Source organism: Echinococcus granulosus, assembly GCF_000524195.1.
Source record: "Echinococcus granulosus chromosome Unknown EG_S00001, whole genome shotgun sequence".
Lineage (NCBI taxonomy): Eukaryota > Metazoa > Platyhelminthes > Cestoda > Cyclophyllidea > Taeniidae > Echinococcus > Echinococcus granulosus.
The window spans coordinates 1,335,386-1,345,791 of record NW_020170381.1 but is presented as its reverse complement, the minus strand read 5'-3'; the positions used below and the strand labels follow the sequence as shown (position 1 = coordinate 1,345,791).

At 39.3% G+C, this 10,406-nt stretch overlaps 1 protein-coding gene across 1 annotated transcript; it reads right to left on the bottom strand. All coding sequences in view use genetic code 11, as the record gives it.

Annotated features, from left to right (window-relative positions):
* Window positions 1–2,238: 2,238 nt before the first annotated feature.
* Window positions 2,239–8,571, bottom strand: EGR_00156 (Synaptopodin 2-like protein; the record flags this gene model as incomplete). The annotated part of the gene is made up of 5 exons (XM_024489405.1): window positions 2,239–2,781; window positions 3,662–3,876; window positions 7,301–7,539; window positions 7,987–8,138; window positions 8,476–8,571. 5 exons carry the CDS (start codon window positions 8,569–8,571, stop codon window positions 2,239–2,241), a joined length of 1,245 nt encoding a protein of 414 aa, XP_024356083.1.
* Window positions 8,572–10,406: the final 1,835 nt, after the last annotated feature.

Sequence of the window (10,406 nt, the reverse complement as noted above, 5' to 3'; positions counted from 1 at the left end):
AAGGGGGTGGGACAGTCTGCGGGCATCGATTTCTGCAATGACCTGCGCCCTCCTTGATTGGCCAGAAATCGCAAGCTTACTAGAACGGAGATCAGCATTTCCGTTGATACCAGCTTTATCAAATACTTTCTTAGGCACATTAAGCGGTGAAGCTAAATTTTAGAGAAAAAGGCAGTCAGTAGGATCTGTTGGTTATCGTAAATGGGTGTGAAGATCAAAAGGAGGGCGGGACGAAGCCTGTGAAACTGCGGAAGTTACTTGGTGCCAAGCCTACGTGACTGGTTGGCAAAAAAGAAGTCGTTAGATTTTAAGACGCTTTTTGGGGTATGTTGAATTTAACAGGTCTCCATTTGGGTCTGCTGACTGATTGGGTTGCAGGTGAGGAGGTAGATGTCGGTGCGCCGGCTGAACTATTCGCAGAAGTTCCCGACCATTGCGAAGATGCTTGAGTTTGCCCTAACGTTCAAAAAAATTGAAACTGCAGGCACAGAAGTAGCTAATCACGTAATAATCCCTACAAACATAGTGAATGCAAGCAGCGCCATAGGTACATTTGCCAAATTATGTAAACATTCCAAATTCTATTTATCAATAAGCACCATGTTAAGTAAGCTACGAAAGACTGATCTCCTTCATGGCATTCCAGTGTAAAACGCCCCAAAATTAGTTTTGGATTCACATGTTTATAAAGCTTGTAGGACATAGGAGGCAATGCGTTGCCTATGAATTTTACCATGTATTTTGCCATCATCTGCCTGCACACATGCACTTCCAACCTCTGAAAAAGCCTGATTAGTATCTTGAGTCTAGAATGGCATACGATTGCTGAAGAAATATCGTTTTGAAGTGCATCTTCTTAACAGGATAGTTTTGCTTTAGACCAATGGTTCATTTACAATCTTCCAAATTTTTAGATTTTCATTAAAAGTTAAATTTTTTTTGTGTTAAAGCCAATTAAATGGTTCATTATGTCTTAAAACTGATCTTGCAGTAGGAATTACACAAACAAGACCAGCAAAATTTTTCCAAAATTCAGTCGTGGCTAACTTTTATTTCGGGCCTTAAGAATAATGGTAGACGGACGAAGATTTGTTGTCAGAAACAAACAAGGTAATACACTTTTGACTCGTGATAAAGCCCTTTTGCGAATATGGGCTGACATCCTTTTCATCTGTTTTTTGGAAAAAGGTAAAAAAATGGAAAATAAAGGAACACATACGTCAACATTTTAGCCGAACGTGTTCAAAATCTACGCATTTTCGCAAATTTTTCGCTAAAATGGTCTGATTTCACAATCGCAATGATCAAGTCAATGATTTGACAAAAACAGTTTCGGTGGAGTTACTCATCAGGATGATAAAGAAATGTTGACCCCAAGACTAAATCGCTTATGTGAAAACCTTTGTGCAGAATTTGTTTAACTTTAATGTCACAAGTGAAGAAAAATGGGCTAGGAGATAAAATTAAAATAAACAAAACCCTTGCGGCGTGAATAGCGTTTGAACCAACTGTAGTTTTCACATTTTAGTTTGCTGATTTTGCATCTATAGTTTAATTCATGAGAGGTATATTTTAAGCTGGGAATTTTTTTGGTTTTCGTTGTGCGAATTCTAGCACCAGGTATGCTCACAACATGAAAAGCGACCCTTCTAAAACCGCAAATCTTAGAATGCTATGGTAAAAGCTATTCTAGTTTTATTGCAAGCGGTCCCAAACTGTGTTTTTACCACGAAATAAGCAAAATAAATGGTTGAGGGGGGCGATGTGAATTATGCAGGTAAATTATAGTTAATTAGTGGGCATCAATTCCCCCAACTAACTTGATGAGTTGAGCAAATAGACTTCACATAGATAGCTGTTGCTCATGTTCTTGCGAAAATCCATTTACATATTAAACGGTTATTTTGACGTTTCATTCCTAGACTGTTCAGAAGACGAAGCGGCCACAGTACTAATATTTCACTAAAAAATATAAGGGCAGCTCTTTTTTGCCCGAGAGCATTCTACCCAAAACATGGACTGTTAGTATAAAGAAGTTAAAGAGACGTTTTTTTATGCATAGCAAGGTGCATATGGTCAAAATGCGAGTGGAATGGCATAGTGAATTCCACTAAATTGCTTAAACATGTTACTTCAGGTTTTACTTTCACTGGAAATGCAGAATAATGTTAATGAGTTTTGATTAAACAGATATCTATAATATTGGAGCCAATTATGACAGGATTTTACTGATGGGAACTAGACTCTGCTCATTAGCCTACCCAAATTAGGCGACTGAGGTCTCGAGGACATTTCGTTCATCCGTACCAGGCCAGTAAGAGAGTTTCGACTCTGCTTTTGCGAAGATGGAGGAGATGTTGACTGCTGTTGTGTTCGATATACTTGATGCTGGTGCTGCTGCTCTAATTTCGATATTAGCTTAGGTCGGTCAGCCTGTTTCGGCTCTAGTACTGGGACAGTTACGCCCGTGCTCTCCACCTCCCAGCTCTGCGCCTTCGCTCGTCGCTTAGCGAACATAGCCCCACCTCGGCTGCCTGAGGTGTGCAACGCTGCTGCGATATCAAAGCAAACCTGTGGCGAGATCTCAGTGTGAGTATTTTTGGGAAAACGACGCATCTTCTCAATAAACTCCTGTATTGAACGCGGTTGTCCCGGCGGTGGCGGTGGAGGTGGCGGAGGAGGGGGAATGGTGGATGTCAGAGTGGGGAAACTCGGCGCTGCGGGAGGAGGTGGAGGCGGAGGAGCCGGTGGAATCATATACTCCAGTTGCTGAGCGGTAGCCTGATATTTGTCGTTGTGGTTTTGGTCATCGTCGTTGTTGACGCGTAAAAAGAAGGATGGAGAGGAGGTCAAGCTGTTGCGTTTGATGGATGCAGAGGTAGATGAACTTGACTACGCAGACCCAATGCCAGGCAGGAGACAAAGGAAACAAAAAAGGAAGCTATAAATAAAAGCTGTAATACCGAGGCATGCCGTTAGTAACGCACGGTTTACAGCAGCAACTGCACCATTACTGTATGAATTCATGCGTTCGAAGAAGTACTAATGTGTCTTGTTTGATTCGTTTGTGAATAGGAAGTCAGTTCAACTGACCTGTAACGCTTTTCCAAAAGAAATAATTTGTAAGCCGAATTATTGGGGACTTTTGATAAAAAATATAGTGCCTGTGAGGCTGTTGGTAAAGTCACCAGGTCTGCAATCAGATTCACGACTGTTTTTTGATGTTTTACCGCTTAGTAAGCATTCAAACACACGTAGAAGCGCAAAGCCTGCGTGATACAATTTATGCGCAGAAATGCGACCAATAGACACCAGCGGTAACATGCCTATTGAACGCAATCAAGGGTGTTGCCTTATCCCAGCACCCTGAATACCAGTTAAGACCGCGGTTAAGGCGACAATGGTGAACTGATTTAGGTTTTCTGAACCTTAGTCTATCCACAAAATGCATAGATTTAAAGACGAGGATTGTATTTATTCATGCACTACATTCAAAACCTTTCATACAAGATGTAAGGGACAGGCACAGTGTTTGCGTAAAAAGGTAGGAAATTTTCTCATAATATCGAAATTAAGTATATCTAAGGGAAGTATTCCATGCGAGGTGGGTCAGTGCAAATAGCATACCCTACGATACAGGCATAGCTAGAATAAAACTAACGTTTTCCAAGGGATCGGGAATTGGTTCTGGACCCTCTTTTACATATTTTTCCGCCCTTTGTTGTTGCGCCTCAAACATTCTGGCACCCCGAGAACCCTGATTTACGGGAGCCTCAATGCTTTTCGCCACTCGGCGCGCCATTTCAATCTGCTCCTCCACACTTGGATAGTACACATTTGTCCCGGTGTAAAAAGCCGAATTTGCAAATGTGCGCTCTAGAAGGATATAAATAGATGCTGTATTTGCTTTAAAAGTTTGATGGCCAAGCAAATGATTAAAATGAGGCATCCAAACCTATCCATGACTCAAAAATTTCATTAAAAAGCTGCCCACAATTTAAAGATCATTCTTTTGTGGCAGGACATGTTTACTTAATTTCAGAAGGACTGACTTTAACTAGCATTGGCGAGTTTAACACGCTTCACATGGCTTTGGTGGGATTAATCGACGCTCTACCTTTCGATATTTCTGCATATTAAAATGGACCTTGAAAAGGAATCAGCTTGCTTATATTTTTTGGTAGTTTGGGAATACTTTTGTTTACAAGTGAAAACAAGTTGTTTACTCAACTTGGAATAAACAGGCGGAAAGTGTAGATAAAACCGAAGTGGAATTTCTTTTGACAACTTTCCTTTTCGAATGATGCAAAAGACACATTCGCCCAAATAATCGACAGTTTTCAAAAAAAGCAATATTTTGAAACCGAAGGTATTGCTCAATACTGGCGCTACCCATTGTAACTGAAGATTTAAAATAAAAGAACGCTTAGGTAGAGCAAAGTCTTCCTAACCCAAGCAGTTTAAATTAAATCAGCACATAGTGAAAGTGAACGAAAAACTGGAAAATATTTCAAAGGACGGAGAAATTCGCAGAGTTCTTAAAACTGTTTAAAGCAAAATAATTTGCAAAGGAATTGACAATGCGGACATTGTCCGATGTGTACAAATGAGATAGATCGACAATGTTATGCAAGCGTGGACAAAACAGCCTAGATTTTCATGGCAAAGGCTTACCGTTCCTTAAAAGATCTGGTTTAGGGAGAGGGGATGCGTTCATTAGCCTTTCCAGGGGGATTGGACTTGTGTCTTTATCATGAGACTGAGTCGCTTGTAAGGTTAGCAATAAGGATGCCACCTTTTATTGTTTTAACTGGACATATCAAAATCATTACTTGAAATACTTGTTTATTAGGAACAAATGAACAGTTTCAAAATTATGAGTGCATCCTTAAAGGTAAATGAAAAAGAAACACTATTCATGCAGGATGCAGACTACAAGGAACTGACGCAGACACAAAATGACTGTTTCCTGTCTCGTCTTTGAGGAATTTGATGCTTAAAATTGAAAGACTAGTCAAGATGTCGAAGCCCCCTCTTCATATACTCCTTTAAAAGGAAGTGATCAGCTATTCTTTCAGACCCCTTAAATATGTTGTGATTCTCTCCTTAAATCAATAATAGGGCATTTGAATTTGCTGCAGTCATTATGGCGCCCAACCACGGTCAACTATGAGGTGAAAACATTGTTCTGACATGTATTTGTCATGCGCAAAGGACTGTTACTCGAGTGCAGGAACGGTACCCTCAGGCTTAATAAACAATTGTAATCTTATAAAATGGAGCTTTGGTCTGTTTGAGCAATGAATTAAGCAATGTTTCATCGAACTGGATACATATTGACAGCTTGCAATGGTGAACGGATAAAGTGGCTATGATGAGAGTGGGGCAGCATACCCTAATTGTTCCCATTACAAGAGTCGATTGTTATTGAAATCCAGAAATAGGTAGTTATATTTGAGTCCCGACGTACATAAAAGCTAAAACAGATTCCATAAATTAACGCAATCCATTCAGCTTATGAGTTCGTCGCTAAGGCAACTGACATCTCAAATTACATTCTCATTGGTAAAAGCATAATTATGAAATGCACGTGTATTTGTGTTTAGAGACTTAAGGAAATGCAATGCTGCGCTATCACCACAAGTCACTAAATGTGTACAGGGTATAAATTAAGTCAACATATTATAAGGCTTTTCGAACAATCTAACCAAGGACCGTTGACGAATATCTAACTTTATGCAAATGTGGTCTAACCAAAATAAAAGATTATTTGTAATGGAGAGAGGAAACACAATTAAGTAAGAAAAAGTGGAGATGGCAATTCTTATTTAGGGTGCTTTACATTAAAGCATTCGGATGCATACCGTTCGGGCGTTGCCTAAACACTGAAAGACCTTAAAAACGAGGGCGCACTTTACGCGCAATAATAGTTTAATAGCGATTCCACATAAAATTCAGATTCGGAAACATAAAAATTAATAAAAAGAGCAGCAAAATAAAATGCCTTGCCAGTGATCAACTTTCCATCCGCGAGTTATTTTAACACAAGGGAATGTACAGATAGGTAGGCAACAGACTGACCTAAATAAAGCTTTTAATTTTGGAAAAGATGGGTCTGCTATTCAAAAGAGCTTTAAGAAATTTAAAGGCAAAACCCGATGATTTTTTTTGTAATAATAAACTAAATAGCTTTAGGTGTGTGAATATTTATGCATGTAATATTCTTTACACAAAACATTCTCAAAGCCCACAAAACCTGAACTCAAGTTGGAAATACATGAGAATGTAAATATATGACCATCTAAGAGGGGGTACAATCAAAGCGAATGAAGGAATAATTAATGGTAAAAGTCGTGCCTCTGTAGACTGATTAAACAAAAATAACCACACGATCCAAAGTCGAAAGCGGGTTCTATTTATAGTAAAGTAATAACCGGTCAGAAGTAATTACCAGCCACTTGCATGTGAATGGGATTTAACGCTACTCTTGCTTATGCAAAATTTGCGAGGTACGCTCATCATGTGATTTGTGTGGACCTGGACAAAAAACGGGCCACTAAAGAATCAAGCGTCTATTTAGTGGTTCTCACAGCATTTTTCATTATAACAAGTGGGAACAATATGATTTGAGCTTTTTACTAATTGTGTACAATATGGGAAAATCCCTCTCAAATGCAGGCTCCAAAAACATTCATTCTAGCGGTATAGAACAGTGATATATTGTAATAAGGTGTTTAATACACTACGCGCAAGGGCTTTTGGCTGCATTTTAGTCTCTCTTACGTGAGCAGCTGAACAAGTGCGGGATTTTCGTCCTCATTGGCATACAGTAATACTTCAAAATAGTGGAATTACACAGTTTTGTTAGCAAATTGGAAACTTAATGAAGCTGGCTCTCACTCTAGTTACATTCACAATTTACGTAAGTAAAAAGGCTTGGCGATAAATCAAGGGAGATAAGTGGATCGATGATGAGACAACTTTATCGGTCTTCTTTTTTATTAACTAAATGGTCATAGGTTTCGGTAAACAAGTTTATAATTATAACGCCTAAACATCAAGTAAATTACATAGAAAATAGAAATGTGGAAAGAAGTTGAACATTCTTGAAATAGGCATTTTAAACAGTTATTAGACTAAGAACAAAAGCTTTTTATCAGTTATCCATTCGAACTGTATTTTTACTACTTTTATTCATTTTGCTTATTCGCAGCGTGTTTTCGTGTTTTGCGTTGGAAAATACATGATATTTATAATTTCCCAATTATGCTGGTTAAGCAATTTGGGGTCCGTGACTTACTCTTGATGGGTGGTGTCGCCTTAGGAGCCTCAAACTCACGTAGGAGGCGATCGAGAGAGACGGGAGTGACACTGGGATCAGCAGGCTTGATACGTCGCGGCTCCGGTGGCTGTGGAGCTGTCTCATTCCTCCAGGATATGTCGAGGTCACGTGAAGCCATCTCTTGCCGCACCATCTGACCTCTGGCGGCGCTGGTATCCAGAAAAAATGTCATCATCTGCGGCTTTCGACGCTCCTGCCTAAAGACGCAACAAGGACACATGTGCAGAGTTTTGTTTCTTAAAGTCAACACTGCTCGATGGTACGGGGACAATCACAGGTGCTGAATACTCAGTGTGATGATTCAATTATAGGCGAATAGTGTGTAAGTTCCCATAAAACCAACGCTGTAGCAGTTCTGCACTTTTGATAAGGGCAAAAGTTATTTTAAACTTAACTATAACCAACATTTCACACTTTAAGAGTGATTTTAATATTCACAGCACTCAAGATTTGTTTTTGGGGACATATTTTAAGACGTAAAACTCATATCACTCGTAGAAATATATTGACAATGAAAGTGTTTATTGCTATTTCTTATGCCTTCACTGCATAGCACTTTTCGGTTAGTTATTATGCCCATTGCACCATTTTGTGGAGAGAAGTTGTGGGTAGGCAAAAGTTGTACAATGCCGCGGATTTCATACCTTTGAACAACGAGATCCAATTCATAAACAGACGTATTAATAACGTCGATCGCATATGACCGATTAAAGCCTCTTGTTGAATAGTTGTTGATAGCAAGAACGACGTCATTTTCTCGAAGACCCGCCATTTCTGCTGGACTCTGTCTTCGAATCTAAAATAATCTCTGTGTGCTCTCAAAAGTCTTTGAAAATAAGTGAAAATCTTGAAATTTCGTATCATTTTGCAAATGCATAAAATCACGTGAAGATCAGGTCAAATGAACTTGGCATATACAGAGTTTACATCACTTTGTATTAACTGATTTTTAACATAAGTAAGAGGAAACGGTCATTTTTTTTCACTGTGATAATGTGCTCTACATACTGAGATAAGGTCAAAAGTGCGAACAATAGAAGATACAAGAACTTAAGCTTTATCAGAATTATTACTACTTCGCGCGAAATAGTATGCTTGAGAAAAGGTCGTTTGAAGGAGGTCCTAGAGCTCACCTGAGAAACAACAAGACTGCCATTGAACGTGTCTACCAGTCGGAAACCCCAAGGTGGTCCTTGTTGCATATGGATAACCCGCTCAAAGGTCTGCATTGCTGATGATCAGAAAGGGTTACTGAAAGAATCGTTCTCTTAACCAAAGACTCGATGAACAATTTTCTCTTCGAAAAGGAAGCAAGGAGTTAGAGATGGCTTCGCATTCTTTTCTACAATCGTCCTTGCTGCCACCGTCCTTTCGCAAACGTAGGGAACATGCACACGCGCCTGTCCTGGGGAGGGCTAGGCACGTACGCACGGTGAATGTGCGGTGTGCTGGCTGTCTGCCCTATCAGGAAGCCAAACTTAAAGACCACGTGATGGACAATCGATCCTGGGCTGCTTCCCTTTTCTTCCTCCCGCGACCTAATCGGCGTGTGCTAAGCAAAGGCCAACCACAGGCGTGTGCATGCACACGGAAACCCTGTGCGGTCATACGGTCTTACTTGATTATTAACATTCCCTTCGTGAATTTAAATCACATGGTGGGTCATTTAAGTTGACATACCTTTTTATCCTTCAGTGGCAAGAAGAAAACATGTTAATCTTTAGGAAAATAAGTACTTGACACTACTCCATTTGACTCCACAATATTCTAGTCGTAAGGGGCCATTAAAATAGTTTGGTTGAAAAATGTCAAGTTAATCATCTTCAACCACGAATTTAATAACTTGCTGCTTTATTTGATTGTGAATTATTTTGTTTCTAGTTATGAAAGTGCTCATTCTGCAGTGGAAACCCAAAGACTGGAAGTGTAAGAAAACTACATGGAAGCCATACTTCCAGGTTATTTGGTGATCTAGCAAAACTGGTCCCTGAGTGCTGATATTAATAAGTTGCATGATCCAGGAATTCGATTCACCCGGTCAAGTTAACTTGTCGTTAAAACTGGAGTTTCATACCCATTGCCGTATTTTGACAAGAACAGCTTCGGAATGCGTGTTTAATAAATTTGAAGTTAAATATTAATTTATTCATGCTTATGGATGCGCAATTGGAGCATTTGTGCATGCGCGATCACACGTAGGTAACGGTGAAGTTGACTACATATTATACGGCAAAAATCATGTTATTTTAATCCGCATGAGCCCTGATACATCTAAGTCAATTAAACGAACAGGCGAGTAAGCTAATGCATCGGCTGCCTAAAGTAGAAAAGAAACAACGATAGTACAAACTATCTGTCGTCTAAATTCGCAAGCCAGTATGAGGCAGCAAAGAAAAGGGTTTTAAATGGGATCAAATGCCAAAATATAATCATTCACGGAAAATTGATGGTCAAAAACATTCAAATAAGTAAAATGATGCAAATTTAGTACCAATTCTTTATGTCATTCCGATCGACATGACCAAATAAATGGTAAAAAGAGTCTGGATAAAAATTAAAGAGTTCACCCCTTAAAAACACAAACGTGAATTATTGTAAATGTGGGTGCCAAAAGTACAACCATTAGCATTATTTGGAAAGCATTTAATATTGTCCAGCGGCCTGCGCATTCACTCTACATCAGGAGGGCTAAATTAATCGACAGGGATATAACAAGGAATTTCCTCCTTTCACTCAAGGTTGTTCTTCTAAAAGTTAATGTGCTCTAATGGCATGTTTACAAAGTAGTGCAAACCATCGTCCATAAGAATATTGTTTTCTTTTGTGGTGTACGATTATTTTAATTTGTACTTTGGCTTTAGTGGGTTTGAAACTGAATTTTCGATGCGCAATATGACCCATAATTTACAAAATATGCATAATGGCTATTGCGGTTTCCTCGCCGTTGTTCAACCAAAAAAGAGTCCATGGGAAGCCGGAATTCTTGATGTCTAATACGCTCCTAAAATAAACTCCATTTGGGGTAACTGTTATTATTTTCTTTGCGCTGTATGGGTTTTTGGGG